The 16,011-nt window shown below is 39.6% G+C and overlaps 1 protein-coding gene across 3 annotated transcripts in view; it reads right to left on the reverse strand.

The window, feature by feature from the left end:
* Nucleotides 1-276: 276 nt before the first annotated feature.
* AQP9 (aquaporin 9) overlaps nt 277-16,011 on the reverse strand; it is a 28,769-nt gene continuing 13,034 nt past the window's right edge. For all 3 annotated transcript variants that reach the window (XM_014874040.2, XM_014874039.2, XM_088172488.1), the window contains 4 exons: nt 12,886-13,023; nt 10,664-10,782; nt 8,790-9,007; nt 277-3,864 (listed from right to left, as the gene is read on the reverse strand). In XM_014874040.2, the coding sequence (XP_014729526.1) occupies nt 3,702-3,864; nt 8,790-9,007; nt 10,664-10,782; nt 12,886-13,023 (638 nt within the window). In that variant the 3' untranslated portion in view covers nt 277-3,701. The remainder of the gene's footprint in view (nt 3,865-8,789; nt 9,008-10,663; nt 10,783-12,885; nt 13,024-16,011) is intronic.

A 16,011-nucleotide genomic window follows, 5' to 3' on the forward strand; every position in this document is an offset into this window, starting at 1 on the left:
GCAAGCAGGAAGGGGAGAAGGGCCAGGGCAGGAGGCCCTGGTTATGTGGGTGCTTCTTGGCCTGGCACTGCCCACTGCTCTGCTCTGGCACTGCTGCTTAGCCACAGAATGTGCCACAGGGGCTGTGCTCTGGGAACCCAGCTTGTTAGTCCATCTGTTCTTCCAGCACAGGCTATAAAACATTATAGGTCATAACAGGCAGCTATTTATTTCTTAAGTCCTTAGGTGCCAGAGGGGAGATTTCTTTTATATATATAAAAATAGCACTGGAATGCATTTATTAGGAATTGACTGGATTTATTTTGAACCACAATATTTGAACATTCAGATCCACAGACAAAACTCCAAGAAAGTACAATGTCTGCCATACTCTGAGCTCAGTTCTCTCATCACTTATCCTTGCCTGTATTGCCACCCATTGTGAATAATTTCACTGACTCCAATAAAACAACATGCAGTAGCCAACTTCTAATTCAGTACTATTTACAGCTTTCCAAGTTACTCCAGTACTAAGTTTAGCTCTAAAGAACAAACACATTGCTCCCAAAAAGAACAAACTCAAAATGAAAATTGAGCAATGCCCTGACATAAGTTTTTTCAACGTTAAAATCAAGACTGATTACTATTAACTCATTAATCAAAACATCTTTCAGCTAGAAAAACTTGTTGCCAACTGTTACTATTATTAGCTTAATGTAACTATGATGTAACTGAATATCAGTTGATATTAGGAAATTGCATAGTTCATACAAAGTCAAAATATTTTTTTGTTTTTTATAAAACAGCTAATGTCTGTTAAAGTTTATGGAATGAGGTGATTGTTATTGTTCCCATTACATTGTGGAGATACTGGTCGTGGTTTTGTAGTAAAGATTCAGCTGAGATTTGTCCGGAAAGCAGGAATTAATTCCTTGAAATTTAAATTGTCAATCAGAGACAGGTGTATAACACCTTATTACTGAATGAAATTCTGGCATTTGTGAATCCAGGATGAATTGTGATATTAATACCATGTGTCCCCAAAGAATTTACAGAATATCAAATGACTAATTAAAACTTAAATTCTTTAAGCAAACACAGAATTGACAACAATTTGAGAGCATATTTTAAGATATTGCTATGCTATCACACTAGTGTGTCACTGCTTAAGATTTGCATGGTAATAACTTCAGACAAGTAAATGTCACTCATACAGAAATTCTGTGCATAGGAATGGCATGTGTAGGAGAAACAAGATTTTATGTTTTATAGACAGAACATATTGTGATCAAAGGGATTTTGAGAAAATGAACAACTTTACATACCTTGGCCAATGCACAGGCATACAGCAAGTGTGGGCTAGTCCCTGAGTCGGCTGTAAATAAACTGTCCCTTTCTCACTTCTCTGTATTCTCCTTTTTCTCATGTTTTCCATGGTGGATTGAAGAAGCAATATAGTGATGCATATGGAGCCTACTTACTATGCAAAATTCTAACACAAATGATAACCTGCCCCTACCATTTTGGACAAAATTGGTTACTTCTGATTAATTAGCTGTTTATTTGTATTTTCTGCACAGATATTTCATATTAGATGTTGATGTCAGTGGAAGAGTAAGTGCCTTTCAGAGCTGAGGGCAGCCCTCAGACTGTTTCTACCTCTGTAACCCCTCTCCAGACACAGATGGTTGGCAGCCACCTGGGAGTGCTCCTGCCCAGGGATCACCGAGGGGTGAGAGGCACTGCTCACTGCAAGGGGTGGGGTAAAACAAAGCATAAGTCTGCAACTGCATTTACACCCTGTCCTGCTTCATGTAGTGCAGTTTATCAGTGTGCAGGACAGAGGATCTAGCTTGTCTCTGCTGCCAACAAAAGGTCTAAAATTAGGATTAATTTTCACATTTTACTTTTGATTCTTCTCTGCTCAGACTGAGAACTGTTTCTATAAGCTCTCCCTTCTTGTTCCTGAGTCTCTCCAGCCAGTGATACAAAGGTGCAGTCAAATGTGCATGGATGTAACAGAATTTAACCCACAGCAGAGACACACTGAATGAAATGAGCATTTGCAAAGGGCTGATATGTCTCTGGGCAGCCTGAGTTTATTACAGTTATGTAAGTTTTCTTAAAAACATAATTACAATGGGAATTATACTCCCCCAAGTATACTGCAATATCTCACTTGGAGCTGCAGCAAGCAGAGCTTTGCTTGACCTGCTATTTCTGTCCCTTTTCTGCCATGAATTTGGCATGGCATCACAGGGAGTGTGATCAAGACAAGCGGTGACAAAGACCTGATCAGCCCAAATGCTGAGGCAGGTTCTGACCACAGTATTTTGTAAACATCTGCAGATACTGCACAGAAGTGCACAGGCACTTAGTGGCAACACAAAGGGCTCCTCACTTCAGGAGTGAAATCAGGAATGTAGTGTGGAATTTGAGAGAGCAGAGTTATAGGAATCCAAAGGGAAGAGCACCCTGAAATGAGTGAATTGAACTGGTGCTCTGAAGTTTAGCCATAAAAGTAGCTCAGGAGTATTGCTGAATCAGATGCCTGTTTATTCATGATAACCACCACCAACCATGGATAGATGTATGCATAATAGAAATAAACTTTAACTGAATACATTCAATTCACAATGATTAAGCAGAAATAACTTCATTTTCAAGGCTGGGTATTTAGGAAAGGGTATGTGTCCAACCACTTCTCTTTAGTGAGAAAGAGCCCCCACATCAGAACTCTGATGTGGATCTGGCCTTCCTTGGAGAATTCAGATCTAGGACTAGCTCTGAGACCAGTTTTTAATTTGAATTACTGCTACCACATTAAAAAATGCTCCCACTATGCAGATGAAATCCACCTATATAAATCATCATCAGCAGGACTCTTTAAAGCTTATACAGACAGGCTTTGTGCTGACCTCTGCACAGCAGCAGCCTCTTGCTGGGCCATCTCCACAGGAATGAATTGTATCCAGAAAGCACAGCGGAAGAGATTCAGATTAGTATTCTACATAAGGCTTTTAATATTGGGTAGCATAAAGATCAAGTAAATAATCTAAAAATAACTAAGCTTTAATGCTATGAAGACCCTGTGCAGAAATTTTCCTTTGTCTCTTTGGTGCTGATCTTACAACAAACAGTTTTTACCTTTTGTGATCATATTGTGAGTTATTAAATCTAATCACGGAGGAGCTGATTTCTTGCTGATCAATAGTGGATGCATAAAATTTAGTAAAGTTATTTTTAAACTGTTTCAATTGGTATTTAACCAAATTGGGTATTGTTTTAAATGTTTAGGCAAGCTATCCTTAAAAGGGGAGGGATACTCTTGCACATTAATTCAGCACTGAACTCATTAACTGGCTATGCATGCAGTTTTGTATCAGTAGCTCAACTATTTTCAGTTAATTAGGCAACATGATTAAGATCACATGAGTTGAATTAACAGGTCAGTGCCTTATCTCACTACAATTGCGTCTAGGAGATACCTTGATCTAAAAGCCATAGGAAAAGGACAATTTAGCCTTCCCATTCTCAAGACACCAATTTTGAATGTGATCAGACCAATGTTTCATGGAAAGGCTTCAATTTTGAACTTATGTACAGAATTTCTGCTTGGAAAGGTGAATTTCTAATCGAGGCATATGGATTTCATACCGTGGTCCCAACAACCATTTGCATAAAAGCTGCACAACAAAATGACAGTGGAAATTCTTCACTTCTTATCCCATATTGGTCAATTCATATTTAGTATGCACCTCATTTTCTTCTCCTGATTGAGGATCTGAGTGATGCATTTCAATAAAAATTATATAGATCATTGCTCCAAGTACACCTCCCAGCAGAGGTGCAACTATAGGAACCCACCACCAATTATTACCAGCCCTGTAAGACAAAAAGAACAAGAATTAGTGTTATTTGTTACTCTAGTGAACACCTTTCTGTGTATTAGTCACTGAACAGATCCACTGGTGCACCACTTGCTATAGTGTAGACCTTTTCATTTTGTCTCCCATTTCTGTCAATAGGTGAGACCCCCATCTGCCCTACCTAGGCTGGTTCTGATTAAAATGTTAAATAACAAATAAGGCTAAATAAGGCCTTTTTACTGCATGTCTGAATGGAGACAGAGGATGATTTCTCCCTTGTGAAAAGCACTTTTCACTGACTTGCAGTGAAATGAACAGGGACATATTTATTGCCCAGCAGTCTTGACTTGTGCTGTCCTCAGATGCTTGTAAATAGATTTTCAGGATGTTACAAAAGTGGCTGATTTCATCTGCATGGAAGCTTGCAAGTTCACACCTGCAATAGTATATGCTATCTTCCTCTTGACAAATGTAATAAATTAAACTGGATTTTGAGTATATTTACCTTAAGCAATGTAATAAAACACAGTGACTGTAACATTGATTATCCTTGACTAGAGAGTTCAAGATTCAAATTTCATGATGTAGTATCCTATATCTATATTTAAAATGTAGTGTCTTTCAACAAGAGGCAAATAAATGCTTAGAAGTTTTATATGCCTAAAACTTAATCTTAGGATTTTTTTATTCACTAAGAAAGTCCAGCATGCTGGTTCCACTGAAGTGTTTACATTTGCACAATTACTAGAATTTAATTTTAAATATGTAGCTTTACAGCCATATTTAAAGTAAGAAGTCCATCAGTGAACTGTATAAAACAGTTAATAACAACCTCTTTATGCAGGAATATTGGGCTAGTGGAATTGCTCTCCTTTTCCTAGAGGTCCACACTCAGACAGTAAATTACCAAGTATCCATTTCAGAGCACGGAGTCTCTTAACTGTACTGATGCATTCAGGTGTTTTGGTTTGATAACATGCTGTATGAATTGAATATTAAAACTAGCTACCTCAATTTCATGCATATTGAAAATTGAGATTTATTTTTTTTCTCCCAGAAATACAAAGGGACAAATTAATCTATGAGATGAGCTTTACAGGAAGCTGCAGGTGAACTTTTAAACTGTCAGGATTATTATTCAGCACTCAGTTGTACAGATTTATGCAGAAGTGAACTTGTGTTTGTCACAATGCAAGAATAGAACTGGGAGAATATCTGTGCCCTGTTGATTATACTATTACTACTTGTTCAGAAATGCCTTGGAGGTGTATGTTTTACCTTTGGAATTACTTCTATTTTGCCCTGAGGATATAAAATAACTTCTGATGTTGTTTTACTGAGTTCATAAATGTTTGTTTTTGAATCATGGATGACTGTTGAGCTCTCGAATTTCTGGAACAAGCACAGACTAAGGTTTTATTGAATTAATCAGCAGAACAAAAGCTGTATCGAGTACTAGCACGTGTTCTTCTGTGTGATGTGTTTTTACACGAGTGTGTAATGAAGGTGTTTCTTGGCAGATTTCTCTCAGCTTGCTCCGTGACCTTGCCTGTGCCTTGTCAGTGCCTGCATGACCTTCTCCAAATCCTGGCCTGTTTGCAGCAGCTGCTGTCAGCGGTGCACTGGATCCCCTGTGCTGAGGTGCTGGGTTAAAGCCTTTGGAGAGGGTGCTGCCCAAACTGCAGTGGGATCAGGACGCAGCTGAGTAGGAGATTCCATGACAGTGCTCTGCCGCTGGCACAGGAACAAGAACTCGCTGTGACAAGCAGAGATCACCGGAGGCCCCTGAGTGCCCTCAGGCCTGGCTGTACCCGGCACAGCTCGGCTGCCAGCCCGGGCGGAGAGCGCCCAGCCCAGCCTGTGCCATCGCCAGGGGCTCTGGGCTCGGCTCTGTGCGGGGAGCTGGCAGGACTGGGCTTGGCTGCCGAAATTCCCTGGGAACGAGAGTATCTAAGCTATGGGGACTGGGAACCTGGGCCCATTTAAACTTGCAGAGACACCCTTCACTAGCCAGCTGCTGCGGGAACGGGAGATCCCGCTGTTTGTGAGGTAATCCGGGCTGCAGGGCTGCACTCCGAAATACTTCCGAGGCTGCTCTGCCATCGCAATGCCCGTGCAGGCAGGAGCTGTGCCTCCTGCCCTTTCCCGAAGCGCAGGTTAGTGCAGCGCTGCCGCCTTGTCCCCGGAGCCGGCGGCCACGAGGTGTCAGCGTTACCGCGCCGAGCGGGGCTCAGCTATCCGGGACTGCCCTCGGACGCTGCCACCAAATACTGCTCTGGAGAGCCCTACCCCTCTCTCTCTCTTCGTGCTGTTTCGTGCTCGGTTTTGATTGTCAAAATCCCCTCTGGTATTTGGACTCAGCGCTCTAGCTGTTTTCTCACTACAGACAATACTTTGCTCCCCAAACTTTTCTTAAGCTTATCCGAATATTAAGCATGTGCTTTAGAAATACTGCTGGTTTTCTGATCGGAGCCTTTAACCAAAACAAACCATTTGCATGGGCTAGGGAAACCACACCATAGCTTGTGTCTTCTGGCTTGGTTTGGGGGAAAATGCTCCTTCAGGTGTCTTTGTGCAAAATGTAGTAACAGCAACATTTAGAAAGCACCTGCTGAAATGAATTCCTGTCTTCTGGACAATTCCATGGTCCAGCAGAAGGGCTCCCCTCCAGTCTAGCTCCCTGCCTGAGAACATGATAAAACCAGCATTTACTGTACCTGCAAGCACAAAGAAGGGTAGAGGGGATTTCTCCACTGTGAGGTAATTATCTCAAGGTTTACAGCGTTTGCTTAGGAACAGTGTAGAAAGTCTTGCTATTTGATCTATTAGAAAGTGAGGCTTTCCCGGTGGTCCCTGGCTGTTCTATAGGCAACACTGGAATATTCACTGACATGGACTCAATTGCCTTGGGAGATGCTTCCATCTTCCCCCCAAAGGAAGAATGTTCAGTGTTTCCCGAGTATTTTCTACTGCTTAGTTTGTACGGAGCTCCCCTCATGTCTCTGTGGAAGTTTCATGCTCAGGTCTCCCAGTTTCTGGACACGCCTTTACTTGACAGCTTAAGAACCTGTCTCAAGTTTGTGAATTCTATTTAAGTGAAAATACCCAAGGTTTATTTGCCAACTGTTGCTGCACCCCTTTAAGTTACCCAGGCACAGCAGAGCATCAGGCAATTTAGGATCCTAACTACAATAATTCAGGCTTTTCCCATGGCTCTTCCAGCTACCTAACAAGGCTTAGATTCTACCTAAGTATCACCTGGATCTGTGCACTAAATAAATAAGAACATACTCCTGTTGTATTGTTCCCTTGGGCTTGGTTTTAGCTGTAGCCTTTTAACTGAAGGCAGGGAGGAAGACTTCTTCCTCAAATTTTCACATCCCTTATATTGTTGCAGGTTTATTCTGGCAAAGATCAGCGATCTTGTATCTTATTTTTTATGTTCACATTTTAAAATTTCTTAACAAGGTCTTTACAGGGGGACTGCATTCCCTCTCTTATATAAAACCTTACACTATGGTAGGAAAGAGTCCATATTGGTATAGATGTAGAGTTTTCTGATAGCTTTTTAATGTAAATGAGTATGACCACACTTTTGGAGAGAAGGGGAGTTCACAGGTATTCTGTGACTAGATCACAGTACAATCAGGCTTTCAAACTTTCAGTAATGTAATAGTCAACTTCATAATACATTACTGATGATAGAATGACACCATGGCTAATACCACAGTCAACAACTCCTTGTAATTACTCAGATATGAGAGGAGAATCCTGAGTGTGGGATGTCACCCAATGTGTCCTTGTTTTTTAAAAAAGTGCAGTCCCGTGGTGCAGTGGCAAGAGCTACTGGGGAGGAAAAATTTGGAGGTCACTGGACCAATGAGCTGATCTCCCACCAGCAGCTCACCTGAGCTGGGTTACAGCCTTGGCTCTGGCCTTTGCTGTGGCTCTGTGCCTATTTCAGCTATGCCATGCCTGGCTTTTCTGTATGAGAAAAGCTTTGCTACTGCTTTCCTCAAATAAGGTACATGATCTATGTAAATAGAAATCATACTGAATAAATAGAGATTATTTGTGCTTCTTTTATTTCTTGCTACAATAAAAGCTCTACTAACCAGAGCTCAGTGCTACAGTACTACTGGGGATTTCTACTTGTAAATAACTGGAAAAACAAACAATACAAAAATAAACCAAAATATCTGCTTCCCAATGACAGATTACTCTTACTTAGATACCCCAGAGTGCCTCTTCCCCTGGATACGTGTGAGATGTGGATTTGATGTGCAGCTAATTAACTGTGCAGTGGTCCAGCCAAGAGCGTGTGCGTGTGCACATGGGGATTTGAGAGGGCTCTGAAATGTGGGAAAAGGAAGGGAGCTTTTTCATTCACTCCTTCGCTCCCAGCCAGGAAGTCAGGCTTTTAGACTGTTGTATGTTTCTGCAGTAACTCAAAAGTAATCATAGGCTAAATCAATCTGATATGTCTCTGTTTTTTACAGCACCCAATAAATATTTCCTCCTAATTATCTCCTTTTTTTTGTTTGTTTGTTTTTTTTTTTTTTTGTTTTTGGGGAGGGTTTTTTGAGGGTTTTTTTTGGGATTTTTTTGTTTTTTTCCTGAAAGCTGCAGGACCAAAGAAGAAAGTGCTAACATTTTCAGTGACCTCTAAGAAGCTCTAATATTTTGGGAAAGGTCTTCTTGAAACAATGATTGATACTGGAGATTATGCATGTTTGATTTGCCCTAGGAGCAGGAAATCCTTTTTAAAGCCCAGTTCCTAGAGGATATCTGGCTTAAAGTGCATGAATAGCTGCTTCTGGTATGCAAAGAATTACCTGTATGTATATAAAGTATGACTTGGTACCATGTTGAATCAGGATCTTACTTTCCTTGAAACAATTTTAGCCAGGAGCATTTGGCTTCATCTCCAGGCATACTTACGTGAATACTTCCATCCCCCATCCTGCAATGGCTGTGAAGAGCCTTGGGCCAAGATCCCTGGCTGGGTTCATGGCACAGCCACTGTTCATTCCCAAGGAGCAAGTAAGAACAATTATAAGAAGTCCTACTGCAATTGGCTCCAGGCCCTTGGGCACGCTGTTATTTTTGGTGTCAAAAATAGCAAATATAGCCAGAAGAAGAACAGCTGTTGACATCACCTGGCCAAGGCAAAGAAAAGAATATTGAATAAATATGTGTAGATTCTTTCCAATAATGAAAAGAGGGGCTATGGTAGCTTTGTGGATTGGAGTGGCTTAGAGCTGGTATTTAGTTTTATCCCACTATACAGAATAGCAAAATTTGGAACTCAGTGCCTTTCTACTTCACATTAGTTTTTGATACAGAGAAGTTTTGATATCAGTGCTGAAAGACAAAGACAAGAAATGTGCCGAGAACATTTAGAAAAAAAAAATCTGCAACAACTAGGTGGGGAAAGAACAGGGGATTTAAAAGGCATCTCCTTTAGACCTGTGGTCTCCATTAGACCTGTGAGGTCTAACGCTTTGTTTCCACATTTTTTTTCCTGTCAATTTTTGGTAGTTCTGCCACTATAGCAATGCAGTCGGTTCCAATAACATAGAAGTGTTTTATGTGACTGTAGCTTATGCTGATAAATTAGACTAGAAATGCATCTCTTTATCCAGGTATTGCATAACATTAGAAGAAAAAGTGACATCTGCAAAGTTAAAACTGAGCAGCTAAAATTAGGAAGCACCCAAATTAAGGTTGCATTTATGACCATACCATGAACTCTCTATTGCATATGCTAATTGAGCTGATGAAAGAATTTTTTTAGAATTACTTCAGTACAAGTATAACTCTGCTTAAATCAAATGCTTTGTCAATGTTGATTTTGCTAATAATTAACTTGATGGGAAAACAGACAAAAGCTTCAGCAATGTCAAAATGTTCAATTTCTATACTGATTTGAAGAAGCTTAAGTTTGAGGGGTTTAAAAGTTTTTTGTTTTTCATCTGCTTTTAAGTTTGTTTTGAAACATGCATGGGTAAAAGATATCTTAGGGGAAAATCTGTTGACTGATCCAAAGATCAGAACTGTCTTTCTTACAAAACTCAAAATAATGTTTAGATTTTTTTGAAGCCAGATTGCACAATCTTTTACGTAATGAAAAATTTCTGTGTTCAGGCCATCCCTTGTTTTTCATGCCTTACTTATGCAGTATTTATTTCATGTATTCCCAAAGAAGATGAGTAAGTTGATTAGAAGTATATAAAAGATATGAAACTTCTTTTTATTTTTTTTCTGTTGCATAAGTGGAATTAAAGGACACACCTTAGAAATGAAGTTGAGGATTTTTCAGATTCGGTCATTTGAAAAACAAATACTATAAATCTGTCTGCAAAAAGAAGGTAAGAGAGGAGGCTTGTGCAAGAAGGAAACTCAATTGTTCAGGGTATGTTAAACTGTCTGGTTAAGCATTGTATAAGGAATAACAGGTCCACAAAACGGGCTGGATTTTGATGTAAATGGACATGACTGCTGAGATTTATGGAGAAACATTGATTTATGCTGAGCAAAACCTCTTACATATATTGCTTTAAAGACATTTTGAGTGCAACAATTAAGATGATGTATGAGAAAAGAACAACTTCAAATTATTTTGCTTGTAAAATGTTACTAAAATGTAACCTCCTGCAAACGATATTGCATTCTTATTGTATTGTACGAGAGGACATCTGGCTGAAATGGCGAGATTTGGCACGCTTTTTAGATCTATGTGGTTTTTTTTACTGCTTGGCTTTACAGGTTTTTTAATGTTTAATTTGTAGAATTAAGACAGCAAGTGCACTTACCTGATCTGCAAATCCATTTACGAGGGACAGATAGGGAGCTGGATATGTTGCAAAGATTTGAGCTGTTGCATTAGGTCCTGTGACTTCAAGTTTTCCATCACTGTACTCCATAAAGGCATCTATAGAAAAAACCATTAACTGCTTGCACTTCTCCAAAAGCTTTTCTAGGCTTTCCAGGACTAGAATATATGTGATAGGTCTGAGCACTTCACATTCTCGACTGGAAACTGATCTCTAAGGTCCCTTCCAACCCAAAGCATTTGGTGATTCTCTGAAGTTTTTTTCCTGGGAGCACCACGATTGGATTTGAAATCATGTACTCCTCATACCCTCCTGTCTCATCTCTCTCCTGTGCCATGAAGTACTTGTTTTATGTACCACAGCTTTCCAAATGGGGCCTGGTTTTCCCCTGCTTATAGCTCCCAACTCAGTGCCAAGGAGCATTTTCTGATTCTGAATACAGATAGGTCATTCTGCAGGAGGTGCTACATTTGTTGTGATGATCCAAGAAATGGACAGCATCCTGATTGTGCATTTGTGGATTCCCAGTCACCAGGAATTACTGCTATTCCATTTGACAATTGTGCAGTTTTAGAAATAGGGAGATATTAAGATGGGGTACTCAAATTGTCATAGACAGACAAGAGTAACAAACTCTAATCCATTATTTTATTAGTGAATCTGGTGATGAGATGATACTTGTGAAAAAAAGAAATAGTTCCTCATCTCCCATGGAAGTCAAGGTGAGGGTGATAAGCTCTTCTTGAAGCTAGCAGACAAATCTATTTCTCCTTGTTTCTGTTTTTTCTGGCTTTGCTTAAGGCCACAACATGAGTGCAGAGAATTTTAGTTGTTTACTTTGATCAGGCTCTTATTTGATGTGTCAGATAGTTTTGTGGCATTTAACTATTACAGGGGGAGAAATAAAAGATGATCTCCTATGTCTGTTTTTCTACCAGTGACTTTTCAGGGGACCTCAAAGAGTGCATGGCAGTCCTACAAGTTGCAGGAAGTAAAAACTACAGAAGAGGTTTGGAAATTGATTAGAGCAAGAGGAGGACTTGAGCAGAGATAGGGATATGAGAAAATCCTGCACTCCTGGATATGAGGAAGATGTCCCTAACCTAGACCTAAGCTTCCTGCTTTGGCTCCCTATCCTACTGCTGCCCTTGTGGCAGAATACAGTGACTCCCCTGTCAACCCCATGTATATATTGACACAGTGCTGCTTCCCAGCCACAACCCTTATTCTCACTGTCAGGCTTGAGGAGGACTTAAATTCAGATAGAAATCCTGTTCCAGAATTCGAGTTTCCAAATTCTAACACTAACCTTAAAAAACATAAACAACTCTTCCCAAAACAATTATGATCTTTCCTAAAGATTTTCCTCTTTGGGATTACTGTGGGTCCTGAGCACTGAGCTGACATACAAGGGGCATTTCCATTTTTGTTTTTCCTCTGTTGCACCTAGAACCCAGCAGGGTCTGCAGACATAATGCCCACAGGAGAGGAATGTTGAAGGAGATGGGCTGAGCCAGTAGAAGCAGAGTTTTGGAGTAGGGGATTGAAGCAACTGCTCTGAGTGGATTCAGTCAGACAGTCAGTTACTCTTTTTTCCTTTTGTGGCACACTGTGTAAAAAAAACCCCATGCCTCAAGGATGGGGTAATTTTTTTCTTTTTCCCTGTCAAATATGTGACCCCTTTATCACTGTACCTGGAGTTCATTGCCTTGGAGAGTCACCTCTCAAGGGTGGTCTGAGGTTTGGTCAGGAGGGACTTGATCTCATATCCTGTACCCTCAATGAACGATGATGGTGATTCTTGCCTACAGGCACTTGTAGCAGGTCTTTAATGTTTCTAATTTGCTTGGAAGATGGATAGCCCTATATCCTGGCTATTAAGTAATTTAAAATCCTTACTGGGAAATACATGATCTCAGAGTATCTGATTTCCCATGAATAATTTTTCTAAATATCAGAACATTTCCTGGAGTATTAAGTGTTTCAGTAAATTTGTAGGGTACCTGGAATGTTCAAGCCATTGTTTTTTCCCTTCAAATTCTTTATGCTCCTTCCTTTCTTTTGTAGCTTTAGCTTCATTCCTGCCATTAGCCCTGTGTGAACAAGAGTCCTCTGCCTGCCTGACATTCATTGAAAAATTGGGGCCTTAGAGACTGCCTGACCTCTAGTTTGTCCTGTGAACATGTCTAAGGTGTACTCACTGTAATAAATCCCAAAGACAGCTGCTGCTCCAACGAATGCTCCCAGGAGTTGTGCTAATATGTAAATTGGTAATTTGGTCCATTTTAATCTTCCAGTCACGCACATGGCTAATGAAACAGCTGGGTTTATGTGACCACCTGAAAAATAAATCACAAATTAAGTCATGTGGATGACTCAGATACATAAGAATAGGTGAAGAATTTGTAAAAATGTGGGCACTTTTGAACACCAGAACAGTACATGCTTTTCTAGATGTTATTTTGCAGTTAAATGCTGACTGCAATTAAACTGAAACAAGTTGGGTGAAATCAGAGGAGGGAGGGCAAAAGCCACAAAGATCCATCTTTACTCCTGATGCTTGTGGACTGTGCTCTTTATTAGACTGCTATCCTGCAGTATGTAACTTATAGACGACTTTTCTAGAAAAATAGTAAACCTGCCCCATTAGTTGTGATGGGATGGTCCTTTATTCTGCACATATTCTCTCTCCTCGAGGCCTTTGGCTTTTTATTTTTAGGGGAGAACTAGGGCAGAAGAACATTCCTTTAGTTTCCCAAGCACCATATTATGATTAAGATTAAGGATTGTTACTGGCTTGAGCATATGTCTTGAGACAATTCTGGAGTGCCCTGGATTTAAGTCGTGTTTGTGTCCCTGTCTTCAACCTGAGGTTACTTAGGAACTCAGTTTTCATGGACACAAAATCAAATAATGTTAGGGCTGTCCAGTTTCATGTTAGCTGTTGCTGAGCTATGCCTAAATCGAATCTGGGGGCAGCAGTGCATAGTCCTTCACCATATTTTTATCTAGTTCTTGTGCATTCTGGAAAGGTCCTTGATAAGGAAACTGATAAAGTAGCTGTGCTGAAACAAAGTTCAGTTTTGTGTGAAACTTCCTTTTTGTTCAGGAGTAGCTACACCTGAACTCATGCACAAGAAAGATTTCAGTAACACTGGAATTCTTTGTGGCAATTTTAGTTTCTAAAATACATTTATGATGTCACACGTTCTCTTCCTTCAACATCTTTTGTCAACAAAAAAGGTGGCGTATGCTCTTGGAAAATTTCATTGTTTACAGATACATGGTTGCTACTTAAGAAATACAAATTGCCAAATAAATGAATAGGTACTTCTTTGTAAATAAATACCGAATAATAAACCCTCCAAATTTTGCAAGGACATAGGATCCTTTGCTTCTCTTCCAGGTAAGGTCTCATTTCAGTCTGTATGAATATCAGAAAAAATGGCCTTTGTCTTTGGTAAAATAACTGAATGAGCATGTCCTTTATCTGTCAAAGGTTAGTGATGGAGAAAGGGCCTCTATGTACAGTTTCTGTGTTTGTTTGCACTTCAGGTCAGTGAATCATTATCTTATGAAATCCAGGCACCTTTGATACATAATGAACTAAATGAACTGACAAACACAGATAACAAGCTGGATAAAACCTTCTTTGTATAATTTCCAAAATGCTGACCTAGTAGCACTAGTCTTGAATTAAAAGTTGAATTCCTCACTGTGTTTCAAATTCTTCAGCACAGAGCTAATAGATGGATGGCAACTAATTTAACAGCCCTTCATGTGAATTTTGATTAATTGTTGTCTTATCTTTTGTTCCTTACTCTGGCTGGAATTAATAATTTTCCTTTCTTTCAACACCTGATTTTGTTCCCCACCTGTATATAATACAGGGTGACTATGATGCCAGGACAAGTCATAATAATATTACACAGGGCTGATTAACATTAAATATAGAAGTCTAATTGAAGGCTGTCATGCTGACATAGGGGAGTTACAAGATTCTTGGTTCCTATGCCACTGGTTTAAAAAAAAAGTTCACTTTGGACAATGTGTTCCTCATTCTTTTGTAGTTGCAGTGATCACAGTCATGGGTTTGAAATGTTAAGTTGGATAAAATAGTGGGAAATTATCTAGATATTGAGGAAAACTGGATGAAGGAAAATTAAAAAGGAGAATTTTCCTAAAAAAAAGCTCAAATTTACCAAGCATGCAGATTATGTATTTTGTTACCATTAATTTAGAATTACATAAAGAACTGATGAAAAATATTTTAGCAGTAATTAAACATGAGATTTTGGCCCAAGAGCCACAGAAATTGTTAACAAATTATACATAGGAACTTGTATTCTGAAGTGTCCACTGGTAATCGTGTGTTGGATAATAACAGCCTGTTGAAATATCTGTTCCTATTTTTTTCACAGAGAAAATGCACTGCATGCAGAATCCTTTGTCATGGGAAAAACACAGGAAGCACAATACTGCAACATCTGCAACTGCTCTGCCCTGCTGGGATTGAACTCTAATTTTCTACATAATGATGGAGATGAATATCCCTTAAAGGTGCAAATGTAGGACAGGTCTTCACAGGTTTGTTTTCATGATACTACCTTAGAAGAGTTTAGCTGCCTACATGTAAACCAAGACCTGTAGTTAAAAGTTGTTTCGATTATAGGAATGTGCTGCTGAATTAATTTTGTGTGATATTAAGGAGCAGTTCTGGTCTGTATCAATGACAAGATTGTCTATTTTGTAGAACCTGGAGCACTTTCTAATGTGAGACTTTCTAATGGAAACCTTCTGCATGGTGCCTCTGTAAAAGAATCTGTAAAGATAAGAGAAATGGCCAGAGTAATTTCTGCTACAGCAACTATTTCTAATGCCCTAATTATACCTAAAGAAATTTGTCCAGACCAACTTAACTGTCTTTATGAAGGGTAAGAAATGCCTCTGAGACCTGGAGTACAGGGCACCATTTGCTTTAAAAGCCAATATAAACTCTGCACACAACACAAAGTATTGTGTATTTCCATGCACAGCATTGTTGTTACAACCCATCAGTTTCTATTTTAAAGGAAGACTTTATATGTTAAAAGCAGCTATGCAAATGTTTCTGATCTTAGTTTGGCCAAGTTGAATGGTGGAACTAGGAGACAAGACAGCATCCAATATGCCACTTGTGGACACTGCTTAGTTAGCCCAGCTAACTTAGCCCCAGGACTAAAGAGAGACCAGTTCATGTTGAGGAAGTGTTACAGCAGAAATAAAGGGGAAAGCACAGTACACTGACAGTGTCATTGAATGTATCTCTGGTACTAAATCTTTCTGCT

The sequence above is a fragment of the Sturnus vulgaris genome, chromosome 13 (genome assembly GCF_052056855.1).
Source record: "Sturnus vulgaris isolate bStuVul1 chromosome 13, bStuVul1.hap1, whole genome shotgun sequence".
Taxonomy (NCBI): domain Eukaryota; kingdom Metazoa; phylum Chordata; class Aves; order Passeriformes; family Sturnidae; genus Sturnus; species Sturnus vulgaris.